The sequence below is a fragment of the Vulpes vulpes genome, chromosome 12 (genome assembly GCF_048418805.1).
Source record: "Vulpes vulpes isolate BD-2025 chromosome 12, VulVul3, whole genome shotgun sequence".
Classification (NCBI taxonomy): domain Eukaryota; kingdom Metazoa; phylum Chordata; class Mammalia; order Carnivora; family Canidae; genus Vulpes; species Vulpes vulpes.
Window position 1 is genome coordinate 90,530,920 of NC_132791.1, and position 13,335 is coordinate 90,544,254.

The 13,335-nt window shown below is 44.2% G+C and overlaps 1 protein-coding gene across 1 annotated transcript in view; it reads left to right on the top strand.

Moving 5' to 3' along the window:
- ELOVL2 (ELOVL fatty acid elongase 2) overlaps positions 1 to 13,335 on the top strand; it is a 63,615-nt gene that overhangs the window by 38,485 nt on the left and 11,795 nt on the right. The window contains exons 2-4 of the mRNA XM_072729147.1: positions 4,297 to 4,360; positions 8,699 to 8,886; positions 12,867 to 12,944. Of these exons, the coding sequence (XP_072585248.1) occupies positions 4,297 to 4,360; positions 8,699 to 8,886; positions 12,867 to 12,944 (330 nt within the window). The remainder of the gene's footprint in view (positions 1 to 4,296; positions 4,361 to 8,698; positions 8,887 to 12,866; positions 12,945 to 13,335) is intronic.

Consider the following 13,335-nt stretch of genomic DNA (forward strand, 5'->3'; position numbering starts at 1 on the left):
TCATATTTCAGCATCTAACATGGTGCTGGCACATAGTAATGTTCAGACAATTAGTTAATGAATCAATATGTTAATGACTGAAAAATTGGGATGTCCCTTCTATTTATTTTTATTTATTGAAGTATTATTTAGATACATTATATTAGTTTCACATGTACAATATATTGGTTCAATTCTATACGTTGTTCACCATGATAAATGTAGTCACCATCTGTCACCATATGACGTTATTACAGTGTTGCTGTACTTTTTATCTCTGTGACTTATTTAATAACTGGAAATTTGTTCCTCTTAATCCTATGTATTTCACCTGTCCTCCATCTGCCTCCCCTCTGCAACCACCAGTTCTCTGTATTTAAGAGTCCTTTTTTTTGTTTTTGTTTTTGTTTTAGATTCCACATGTAAGTGCAACCATATGGTATTTGTTTTTCTTTGTCAGAGTTCTTTCACTTAGCATAATACCCTCTAGGTCCATCAATACTGTCACTGATGGCAAGATGTCTCTTTTTTATGGCTGAATGATATTCCATCGCATATATACACCACATCTTCTTTACCCATTCATATATTGATGAATACTTGGGTTGCTTCCATATCTTGGCTATTGTAAATAATGGTGCAATAAACATAGGGGTGCATGTAATTTTTCAAATTAGTGCTTTGGTTTTCTTTGGGTAAATGCTCAGTAATGGGATTACTGGGTCATATGGTATTTCAGTTTTAACTTTGGGGGTAACCTCCATACTGTCCTTTACAGTGGTCGCACCAGTTTAATTTCCCCACCAGCAGTGTGTGAGGGTTCCCGTATCTCCACATCCTTACCAACACTTATTTCTTGTCTTTTTGATAGTAGCCATTCTGACAGGTCTGAGGAGATAATCTCCTTGTGTTTTCAGTTGGTTTCCCCTGACAGTGATGTTGAGCATCTTTCCATGTGTCTTTTGGCCATCTGTATGTCTTCTTTGGAATAATGTCTATTCACATAGTCTGCCCATTGTTAAATTAGAGTATTTGTTTTTGGGTGTGGCATTGTATGTGTTTTTTATATATTTTGGATATTAACTCCTTAGCAGATAGATCATTTGAACATACCTTCTCCCATTCAATAGATTGTCTTTTTGTTTTGTTGGTTTCTCTTTTGCTATGCAAAATCTTTTTATTTTGGTATAGTCCCAGTAGCTTTTTATTTTTGCTTTTGTCTCCCTTGTCTGAGGGAGACAGATCCAAAAATATATTGCTAAGGGCAATGCCCAAGAGATTACTGCCTATGTTTTCTTCTACGCGTTTTATGATTTCAGGTCTCATATTTAGGTCTTAAATCCATTTTGAGTTTAGTTTTGTGTATGGTGTAAGAATGTGGTCCACTTTCACCAGACACATATAGCTGTCCAATTTCTCTAGCAGCCTTTATTGAAAAGACTGTCTTCTCCCATTGTACATTTTTGCCTCTTTTGTCATAGATTAATTGACCATATAGGTTTGGGTTTATTTCTAGGCTTTATTCTGTTCTGTTGATCTCTGTGTTTGTTTTTTTGTGCTAGTACCATACTGTTTTGATTACTATAGCTTTGTGGTATGTCTTGAAATTTGAAACTGTGGTACCTCTAACTTTGTTCTTAAGATCATTTGTGGTTCCATACAAATTTCAGTATTACTCTATTTCTGTGAAAAACACAACTGGTATTTTGCATAGTGACTGCATTGAATCTATAGATGGCTCTGGGTAGAATGGACATTTTAGCAATATTCTCCTAGTGCATGGGCATGGTCTGTCTTTCCATTTGTTTGTGTCATGTTCAATTTCTTTCTTCAGTGTCTTATAGCTTGCAGTGTATAAGTCTTTCATCTCCTTGGTTAAATTTGTTTCCAGATAGTTTATTCTTTTTGGAACAACTGTAAATTGGAATGTTTTTTAAATTTCTTTTTCTGCTACTTCACTAGCGTATAGAAATGCAACAGATTTCTCTATATTAATTTTGTATTTTGTGACTTTACTGATTTATTTATCCATTTTAAGGGATTTTGGTGGAGTCCTAGGATTTCCTATCTATAGCATCATGTCACCTGCAAATAATGACAGTTTTACTTCTTTTTTACCAATTTGGTTGCCTTTTACTCCTTTTTCTTGTCGGGTTCCTGCAGCTACAACTTCACAGTACCACGTTGAATAAGTGTCATGAGAGTGCACATCTTTGTCTTGTTCTTGAGCTTAGAGGAAAAGCATTCAGCTTTTCACTATCAAGTATACTGTTAGCTCCTAGTGGTTTTTTCCAATATGGCCTTTATTATGTTGAGGTATGGGTCCTCTAAACCCACTTGGTTGAGAGTTTTCATCATGAATGGATGTTGCATTTTGTCAAATGCTTTATCGGAATCTAGTGAGATGATCATATGGTTTTTATTCTTCCTCTTGTTAATGCGATATATCAGATTGGTTTGCAAATATCAAACCACTGTTGCATCTCTGGAATAAACTCTACTTGTTTGTAGTAAATGATCCTTTTAATGTGTTGTTGGAATTGGTTGCTAATATTTTGTTGAGGATTTTTGTGTCTATGATCATCAGAGCTATTGGCCTGCAGGGATTTTTGTTGTTGTTGTTTTGTTTTGTTTTTGAAGCATCATCTGGTTTTGTTATCTGGGTAATGGTGTGGAATGCCCTTTGTTATTCATTTTTTTCCACTCTGCTGTCTCTCCATATCTTCCCCTCTCTTTTCTTTGATTTCTGGTCTTCACTGTGACTAAATTTCTGTAACATTATAGAACGAATACAAGCTTTGTGACCTTTAGAGTTTTCTTAGACCTACAGATGTGAGAAAATGGATTTTGACCATAGCAAACAGACTGAAAAAGTTTAAACATGTGTGGGTGGATGTGGCAATGAAAGGAAGATTTCACTGGTATTTGTTAGGAGGGTGGGTTCATCAGTGAGGTCAACATTCTTTGCTCAAGAATGGGAGGCTTCAGGACAGGTCTGCTCTTTTCTAATGGCAACATAAATCATACTCAGTCACACTGAGATGTGAGGTAGGTGAACCTTCTCAAGTCTAGAGGTTTCCCAAGATGTCCTTCAAGGAAGCCAAAAGACTGTGTAAAAAATTCCAACCTTGTTTTAGCCCAAATACTTTTCATAGAGCTACTAAGGGCGTAATACATGGCCAGGTATAGGTGCTAACAGATGTCAGCCACTACTCCCCATCCTGTCTTCCAAGCTTCCTAAAGTCCCCAAAGACCTAAGATTCCCTAAAATTTTCTCAGGATCAAAGTCACAAATAAGAAATAGGTGTAAATGGTAGGTGCCAATCACCAAAAGTATAGATCTTTTCAGATGCCAGTAATTTAATTCTCTTTGGCACTTATACTTTGAGAATGAGATGCTTTGACTGCACTCCAGCTATTGATTATAGAGAATGAATGGTCTAGAGGAATGTCCCAAGGGCTGTCACCCTCTGTTCACCAATCCACTGGCCCCAGAAATTCTCATCAAAGGTCCCTTCCCTTAGAAATACTGAGGGTTGCTTTGCCTTTTTTCCCCTTTGCTTGAGGAGGTGCTCTAGACCATTGTAGCAGGAGTAGGGAACACCTTAGCAGGTATTCTAAGCAGTATAATAGTACACCAGCAAGAACAGGAGCTAAACCAAGAGCCTGTGGCCAATTTAGCAACCATAAGATTCTTAGCAGAAATTCCACCTCAACCCCAATCCAGTTAAAGTAGCAGTAATAATCTGATGTACCCTAGTGACTCTGCTTACTGTGCTCTTAAATGCATATGTATAGAAAACATTTTGAAAACAAAATATGAAGGTTATTTAAAAGAACTGTAGTGCTGATTTCATTTAAAAAAGAAGTCCCCTTCAAAGCTTTAGATTCAGCTTTGTGAAACACAACTCAGCTGAATTTTCATTGAACAATTACATTATATCCTGCAGGTATAGATCCTGTTGCTTGCCCGCGACTTCTGTTCATTGCAACAATAGAAGCTGCTTATGGGAGAGTCTATGCCTCTAAGCATTTTAGAGGGAAATGAAATTAAGGCCAATAACTCTTGGACGTTCAAATGTACCAAGCCTGTTTTCCAGGACTCCTGTTGCCCAAGGAAGGGAAGGAGGAATGGTTTCCTTCCGAATCCACGCAAGTTCTCGAGGGCTGCATTTCACTGCTCCGTTTTCCTGCATCTGCAGCTCAAAGTCCCGGAGCTAGGACCGGGAGATCCCGGCAGCTGTTCTGTTGGTAGTGGTCGGTTTTGAGAGTTTCCCAGAAGTACCCCTTAAATCATTTTTTTCTTTATCTCTGTAGGAGCATCTAAAGGCCTTTGATGATGAAATCAATGCTTTTTTGGACAATATGTTTGGACCTCGAGGTGAGTGAGCTGCTTGAGAACTTCGTGCGGGGCAAGAGGGTTTCCTCCCTTGTCCTGTCTCGAAAACAGGGTATCAGCCTTCGGAGGCTGGACCTCCCTCGCCTCCGCGGCCCTTCTCCCAGGACATCCCGGGAGCCGCAGGCAGGGCCCGAGCACACTGCAGGGCCAGGGCCCAGCTCTGGAGTCTCCGCCTGGGACGCGGGGACGCGGGGCGGCTCTGCTGCTGCTCCCCCGCTGACCGGCGCGCCTCTCGCCTCTGTGCTCTGCCCACGCGCCTCCCCATCCACGCATGCGCAGTCATGTGCCTTTCTCTGCCCACGCGCCTCCCGTCACGCATGCGCAGTCACCTGCCATGGCTGCTCGCCTGTCCGCCATGCGCCCGCTTTGCCGCGACTGTGGCTGGGGCGCCTGCGCACTTGCGTCCTCGCCTGCCCCGCCCCCCCAGCTCCCAGCGCGCCTGTGCTCTCCCATCCACAGCCCTTCCCGCGTATCTCCGCGGTTCCGCGTGGTTCGAGGTCTCCCTGCACAGCTTGCAACTAAATGAGCTTTTCCCAAACATGTTTTGTTTTAGTTGAGCCCTGCAGGTCGCACACTGGGAACTCGGTGGTTGCCTGTCGGGCAGGGGGTGGAAGGAATCGAGGTTTTCCTCTCTCCTCGCAGAGAGAACTGAGGCCCCTTCAGTCTGCAAAGGCCTTAGAAACCACCGTAAATGAATGACCGTGTGCAGGTTTAACCTGGTGATACTGTGTGATCGCCTCCAGCTCACTATTTTTAAGATTGTTTTTAAGTGATCTCTGCGTCCCCCGTGAGGCTCGAACTCCCAACCCCGAGATCCAGCGTCACTTGCTCCGCGGAGCCAACGGGCGCCGCTGCACAGAGCTCAAAGGAATTCCTCGTTCCGCCCCCCACGCCCCCCACGCCGCACTATTCCTCTCCGGGCGCGCCCTGCGGGGTGGGCAGGGCCCATCCTCTGCGCCTCGGGACCCGCGGACCGCGGCCTCCGTCCGCCTCTGGCTCGTGGCGGGGAAGGGTTGGCGGGTGGGGGGGGGCACAGCGCTGGCCCGGCCTGCGGCGCTCGGCGGGGGGCTCGGCGGGGAGGGGGGGCTCTGCGGGGCGCTGAGGCAGCGAGGCGGCCTGCGCCCCTGAGATCTGCAGTGACGCGGCGGGTGGGCCCGCCAGGGCAGGTGTGTCAGCCGTTTCCTCCGCTCCCGCCACTTACGGGAGGTTCTGGCGTCCTGAGGAGGCTGGGAGGTTGCGGTCGACAGCGGGACAGCGGGCCGGGCGCCCCCCAGCGAGGGCGCCGCCAGCCCCTGGGCCGTCCCGAACCCGCGCCCCGGCCTACAAGGGGCGGCTGGTGAAGGCCACGGCCCACCGCCCACCGCCCACCGCCCACCTCGTTCGCTCCGGGGCCGTCTCTTCTGCGTTTAGCACCCGCAGGTCATCAAGGGATATTGTTCTTGGGCAAACACCGGACACAGGTGACGCACTAGCAGCCACATGCCAAAGAGGACGAGTCTTGTTACACATACCTGCTCCTCTCCATTGGTTGGGACACTTATTTTTCCTCCTTGACGAACGTGGCAAACATTTACGGGACCAGGACCAAAAAGAAAGAGACTTCAGGCGCTGCATGAGTTTTGTAATATGTGCTTGCCTCGTTATGCCCCTTGAGATCTGACGACGCGGAACCCTGCGGTGCAGTGAGGCAGGGCAGAAGCAGCGGGGCCCGCCCTGCAGAGCAGATCCTGGGGTGTGTGGCGGGCTGGCGGGCAGGCTGCCCCCCGAAGCACTAAGAGCCGGGGACCGTGGGCTCCCGTGGCACCGGCTTCCTGGGCCGTCCTAGCAAAGCACCGCAAGCTGCGTGGCTGAAGACAACAGTAATTTACTCTGTCTCCGTTCTGGAGGATACGAGTGTGACCTGAGGGTGTTGGCAGCGCTGTGCTCCCTCTGAGCTTCTAGGGGACAGTCTGTTCCCAGCCTCCCTCCTAGCTTTCCGTGGTGCCACAAGTCTGGCATTGTTTGTCCTGAAGATCCATGTCCTCAGTCTCTGCCTTGGTCTTCACATGGCTTCTCCCCCCGGTGTCCCTGTGTCTAAATCTCCCTCGTTATATACACGGTCACTGGGCTAGAGCCCTCCTGATCCCACGTGACCTCATCTTAACTTGGCCATACCTGCAAAGACCCTATTTCCAAATAAGGTCGTAGTCACACAGGTCTCAGGACTTGAACGTATCTTTTGGGGAACACAGTTCAACCCATAACACTGCACCAGGAGGTAGGGTAGCAGTTGAGGGCAATTATTTAACTTTTTAAAATTCTGTGCAATTTTTCTCAGACGTTAACTGGGAATAACACTATCACCTGTGTGTGGTGGATGGGTCTGTGTGGTGGTGGCATCATGATGTTTGCTTAAGTCCAGACACATCAGATTTCACACATTAAACATGTGCAGGTATATGTTATACCTCAATAAAACTGTTAGAACTATCACCTATATAATTAGATCGCTTTGAGAATTAAGTAGTGAATACATGTAATAGGATTTAGGACAGTGCCTGGTACAGAACACGTGCTCAGTAAATGTTCGTCGTAATAACAGTTTTCCAGCCATAATAATACTGTAATTTTAAATGAGAATTGTTATGCAGACAAGGAGCTGTAATTATGAAAGAAGAGTAGGAAACGGCTCGCTTCAAAAGGCAGGACATGGGGCGCCTGGGTGGCTCAGTGTCTGCCTTTAGCTCAGGGCATAATCCCCGGATCTAGGATCAAGTCCCGCATTGGGCTCCTTGCAGGGAGCCTGCTTCTCTCTCTGCCTATGTCTCTACCTCTCTCTCTCTTTCTCTCTGTCTTTCATGAATAAATAAATATCTTTAAAAAAAAAAAAAAAGGTCAGGACATTTATCGGGTTGTTAGAGGCTGTGTAGGATTTAGATACGGATGTGGACATTAGGAAGTGGCACATAGCACAGACTCTTAGGACTCATGATTTTCCAGAATGAAAGATAAGCTCTGTTAGCCCCGTGGATGCTGAGAGAGCTCCTTTCCTACCTTGTTATCTCTGTCAAAACTGGAGGGGTTTGCAGAATATGTGATGGGACAGTTACAGCCTGAGAAGGCACTTTCCTCGGTACTGTCTGCCGGGTGGGGTGGAGTAAGGGGGGCCGGGGTGTGTGGGGTAGGTAGAGTGGAGCAGAAAGAGGGACAGGAAGGAAAGGGCGTGATATGCTGGAGAAACCAGCTCCTTCCAACTCCATTTACAGAGATTAAAAGCAGCAGGCCATTTTTTGTGATCGTGGGCCAAATTATTTTCTTTATGTAAACAACAAAAAAGGGCAGAATAGAGAAGTAAAATCATTTTGGGCCTACAGTTCTTTTCAGGTATTACTAATTATTTTATCTATTATGTGTGTTTTATTTAGATTTTTACATTTTTCACTCTCCAGGGTAAGGAACTTTTGGCATATCTTGGTTCTTGCCTCCCAGCTGTTTATACTTCTTCCATGGTCAGGTTTCAGTCCTCAGTTGTATTTCCTGCCCTCACGCCTGAATCATCAGCTTTGGTTTACGGTCTTGAGCTTCCCCTGCTTGTTGTGCGGTCCCACTGCTCTGGCTCAGCTGAACTTGAAATCCTGCCTGGTTCACTACACAGGGTCCTCGGCGAGCTCTGGGAGTGAGGGTTTTATGATGTGCTATACACTGTCCATACCCCTTCTCTCCTGCCTGCTCCAGACTTCCCAGAAGGAAGCAGCAAGTCTCCTGTGTGCCCTTAGCACATTACTGTAGCTTTCTGAGCCGGTTTTCACCCACAAAATGGCCTAGTAGTCCTTCCTATTTATTGAGTTAGAGTAAATTAACATAGTAACCGTTCCAAAGAAGATGCTGGAACTTCCCACCTTCATTACTTGTCCCTGTCACTCCATGTCCTAAGCCCTGTTTGCTCCATGACACCTTCCTTAACTACTCCCACCCCACGGGGTGGTTCTTCTGAACCGTAATCCATATCCAGCTTGGTGAATGCTGTGTCGTACTGTGGTTGTATTGGGTGTGTACAAAGAAAATATACGTGACAGTGGGTCTTAAAGAGTTCTCATCACAAGAAAAGAATTTTTGTAACCAAGGTGATGGATGGTAACTAGACTTTTCATGGTGATCGTTTTGCAGTGTACTTGCAAATATTGGATCACGTCGTACCTCTGAAACTCATATATTGTATGTCAGGTATACTCAGTAAAAAAAAAAAAAAAAACCAAAGTGTTTTAAATATACGTGATAAGATTTTATAACTAAACCAAAGCGCTACTCTTCAGGATTCTCACTGTCTGTGTTTCTTTTCAGATTCTCGAGTCAGAGGATGGTTCATGTTGGACTCTTACCTTCCTACCTTCTTTCTCACTGTCCTGTATCTGCTTTCCATATGGCTGGGTAACAAATACATGAAGAACAGACATGCTCTCTCCCTCAGGGGCATCCTCACCTTGTACAATCTCGGGATCACACTTCTCTCCCTATACATGCTGGCAGAGGTAAGTGTTCCCAGTGAGGGGGTGGCCCTGGCGTGTAGAGCTGGCCTGCTGGAGCTGCCCGAGGCTGCATTCCTGATGATCTCAACAACCGTTCCAGTGTTTGCTGTTATTCCTTCCAAAAGTCTTGGAAGTCTTTGCCTCTAACTGGAATATTTCTCATATTTAGTCCTTAGTCTTTAGTCCTCTGTCTTTCACTGTAATTTAAAATCACTATTTAGACCTGATAGGCCTTTAAAGCCCAGATGTTCTGATTTTGTCCTTTTACAGAGTGCTACTGAGGCTGGGAAAAGATGTGTGATGGCCTGAGAAGAGCTAGCTCTTGAATTACAGAGTAGTGTTTAAGTTAACTTAAATATGAAATGCAGTTAGTCTGAAATACATCATCCCTTCAGGACTGCTGCTTGCATCTCTAGGTCCCTGTGACCATTGGCCCCAGGCTGACTTTCCTGCCCATAGCTCCTGCTGCCCCCATTACGTCACACATCGCCCATTCCTTTGTAACATGCCAAACCCAAGTTATTCTACAAGAAAAAGAACAAGTAACAATTGCCCTGCCTGTACAACCAGAGGCTGTTCCAGTCCACTACAGAGGAAAATCAGAAAGTGCCAAATAAACCTGCTCCATTGAGCAGCCTCAGGGGGAGGGAAGACAAAACAGGACAAAACCTGAGGGAACGATTAGGGCAAAGTCATTCATGTGCGTTATAAATGCCTGACGATGGCACAAGTATAGTGGCCTTCCTGATCCTCGAATTCTAGAAGAAAATAAATCCTTTCTAAAATACAAATCCTCTCACAGAGTTTGATCTGTGCATTGTTATCATAGGATAACCATTCTGAGAATGGTTAATAACCATTACTTTGCATGACTTCTGAAACTTATGCCTACAACCCCATGATTAGAGTACAGGCAAGGGAATCTAGGGTCAGGAAAGTCACTCTACAATCCTGTCACATTGGTTCTTCTAATTTACCTGACTTTGAAAGGGGAATTTCTTTTTTTATTTTTAAGACTTACATTATTGAGACAGAGCATGTGCACAAGCACAAGCGATGGGGAAGGGCAGAGGGAGTGGGAGAAGCACACTCCTCGCTGAGTGGGGAGCCCCATGCAGGGCTCAATCCCAGGACCCTGAGATCATGACCTGAGCCAAAGGCAGATGCTTACCGGACTGTCACCCAGGTGCTTCTGAAAGGAAAATTTCTATTTAAATTTTCAAGTAGGTAAATTTTCATTTACTAGATAGGCTTGTAAGATAGCAGTTGACAGGGTAAGATTCTCTGGGAAGAAACACAGGGAAAGATGGTCTTCCTTGGATTGTTTTCAGAAGCAGCACCTGTGTCAGAAGGGCAGCCTGAATGTCTGCTACACCGGAAGCTCTAATACCTGTTGGAAGCTTTGGTGTAGTCAAGTCAGAAGACCTCAATTCAGGTGTCACTCTCACTTTCGCTAGAAATTCGAGAGGAGTTACTAGGCTCTCTGACTCTTAGGCAACTTACCTGTAAAATGGTGACATGGTACTTGTCCTCCTTAACTCATGAGTGAGCTATAAGGATTAATTAGTTCTGTTCAGCCAACATTCTGTGAGCACCTACTAGGTGCTGTGAATTATACTGATGAACCAGGGAGATACAGAGATGAGTAACAAGATTCCTGTACTTGACAAGCTCACAGACTAGTACACAGGAGTTAGTACATACAGAACTGCTGAATAAATATTAAAGTGAATAGTATTCACCATTAAAGGACCAACACTAGGTTAGTGTTTGAACAAGTAAGTGGTTTCTGCCCCTTTGTAGGGAGAACACCTGCACTGAGCTCATTTCTACTGTGAACCTTATCTATTGCTCACCCACTGTTCTCACTCTTCTGTTCCTCTGGGTCAGAATCACTACTGTTGATCACCTCCTAGTCTCCTCTGATTGTAGCCTCTTCCAGGGTCTTGGACACTTTTGGGACATGTTTAATAGGCGCTTGTTGAGTGGTAGGTTGATTTAACCTTGCTAACTTGTTAAGCCCAGTTCAGATGTTTGCATAGGCCAGGAAGATAAAATTTTAACGTTCTTTCAACAACTGTGTGTGGAGTTCCTACACCGTGTCAGATTCTATTCTAGATTCTGCAACACAGCCTTTCCCTTGTGCAACAGTGAGTGGTGGGCTGGTGGTAGGGCAGGAAGGCCTCTCCGAGGATGTGATATTTGAACAGAAACTGAATGATGAAAACCAAGCATGTGAAGGTTTGGAGAGTGTGTTTATGCAGAAGAAGCAGCAAACATAAAGGCCTTGAGGCAGGAACAAGCTTGGGATGTTCAAAGACCGTAAAAACAAGTGGTGCAGCTCAAACATCCTGGACAGAGGGAAGGATTCATAAGGTGGTGGAAAAGTAGCAGATCTGTAGATGGCCTTGTAAAGGATTGGGCTTTTACTCTGGGTATAATGGCAAGCCACTGGAGGATTTTCTTTCTTTCCTTTCCCTTCTTTCATAGTGCAGAGGGGAGCGGCAGAGAGAATCTCAGGCAGACTCCCCCTGGGCACAGAGCCGGACATGGGGCTCGATCCTACCACCCCGAGATCATGACCTGAACTGAAACCCAGAGTCGCCTGCTCAACCAACTGAGCCACCTAGGAGCCCCAACTGCTTAGTTCCATTTAGATTTTAAATTGTCAGGTAGTTTTAAACAATATAATTTTTTTTTAGTAGTTCACCTGTTTTTATTGTTCAGTTTTAACATCCCATCCATCCCTACTCTGTGTATTTCAACACCTTAATACATCTGATGAGCAGCCACAAACAGTAGGCTTTTGCATACCTTATGTAACATGTTAACTGGGCTTAGCAGGGTGATCATTTCACAATATACACAAATATCGAATATTCAGAAGTCCTTGTCTGACTTGTCAGATGTGCAGGTTTATTTCCATAGCTAGAGATATTTTTCATTCAGCAAATGTAAATGACTACTTGCGTCATGTTACTGAACTTGGAAAGGTTAAAAAATTTTCTCAAATTATTTTCCCCTAAATGCTATTTGATGAAGGGAGAACATACCTTATAAATCTATGCTTTACATTTAGGTTTTTGCAGTAATAATGGGAAAGAGACAGAACTTCGTGGGCTGAATGTTCCACGAAGAATTTAAAAGCTCCTTTTCTTCTTTATATTGAGTGCCTTCTATATGCTGGACATTGGGCAAGGAACAGTGGATTCAAAGATGAGCAAAAAATGCACAGACCTTTCTAGAGCTTTATGTTTTTTCAACATAATGAAGGATATAGATATTATATTCACACAAAGGATTGATTACCAGGTAGCATAAATACAGTGAAGAAAATGACTTAACCTTTGACCCCTAGTTTTCACACCTATAAAATGGTAGTAAATATGTACTTCATAGAATTACAGAGATGATCAACAAAGATAAGTATAAGCCAATACAAAGTATTAATTAATATTAAATAATACTGGGTGGCTCAGTCAACTGGGTGTCAGACTCCTTTTCAAAGCTCCAGTCATGAGATGAAGCCCTGTGTCAAGCTCCATGCTTAGAGGGGAGTTTGCTTGAGATTCACTCTCTGCCCCTCCCCTGCTCTAATAAGCAAATCTTAAAAAAAAAAAACAAAAAACAAAAAACAACCAAACTTTAGTTTTCTCAGTTGCATTTGTGTAATTCTACATTTCATCTGTAGAAACACATGACAAGATGATTCCTTACATAAAATATTGTTACTCGGACCATAGTCAAATTCTGTTCCTTGGGGCTGCTGTAAAGGTTAGAAGTAAATTATCCCCTTTCAGGAAGACAACCACTGGTATCTATAGCAAGAATTAAATCCTTTGATCACATGTGTTTGAGGACAGGATTGAGAAACTCATGCTTTTACTCAAACCTTGAATAGACGTCAATCAGGAACATGAAGAGGAAATTCAGTTTTCTTCTCAATTTTAGTGTTAATTTTTCCTCCTTTGTTTCTTCTTCAGCTTCTTCTCTCCAGCTGGGAAGGAGGCTACAATTTACAGTGTCAAGATCTTACCAGTGCCGGGGAAGCTGATGTCCGGGTGAGTCCTGAGAAGCTAATTGACCATCTGCAACCATCTCTCCTCAAAAAGGAGAGGAGGCTTTCTCCTTCCAGATATGAGGATGATGGGGCTGAGATTACAGAAGAGAGTCCTCCTCTTCTAATAGAAATGCTTGGTAACAAAATTCTTCTAAATGTCCAGCGGTGGGGGACTGACTAAGCCATGGCCCACCCAGAAATGGATCCTTTTGCAAAACGAAATGAGGAAGATCTCTGTACTGTTAACAGAGTGACCTCTGGGACATTCTCTAAGTAAAAAACATGACCAACAACAAAAACCAAAAAAAAAAAAAAAAAAACCCACCAATTTGCAGATAGTACCCTTTGTGCAAGAAGTGATACATGTGCTTGTTTTTAAAAAGAAATAATGG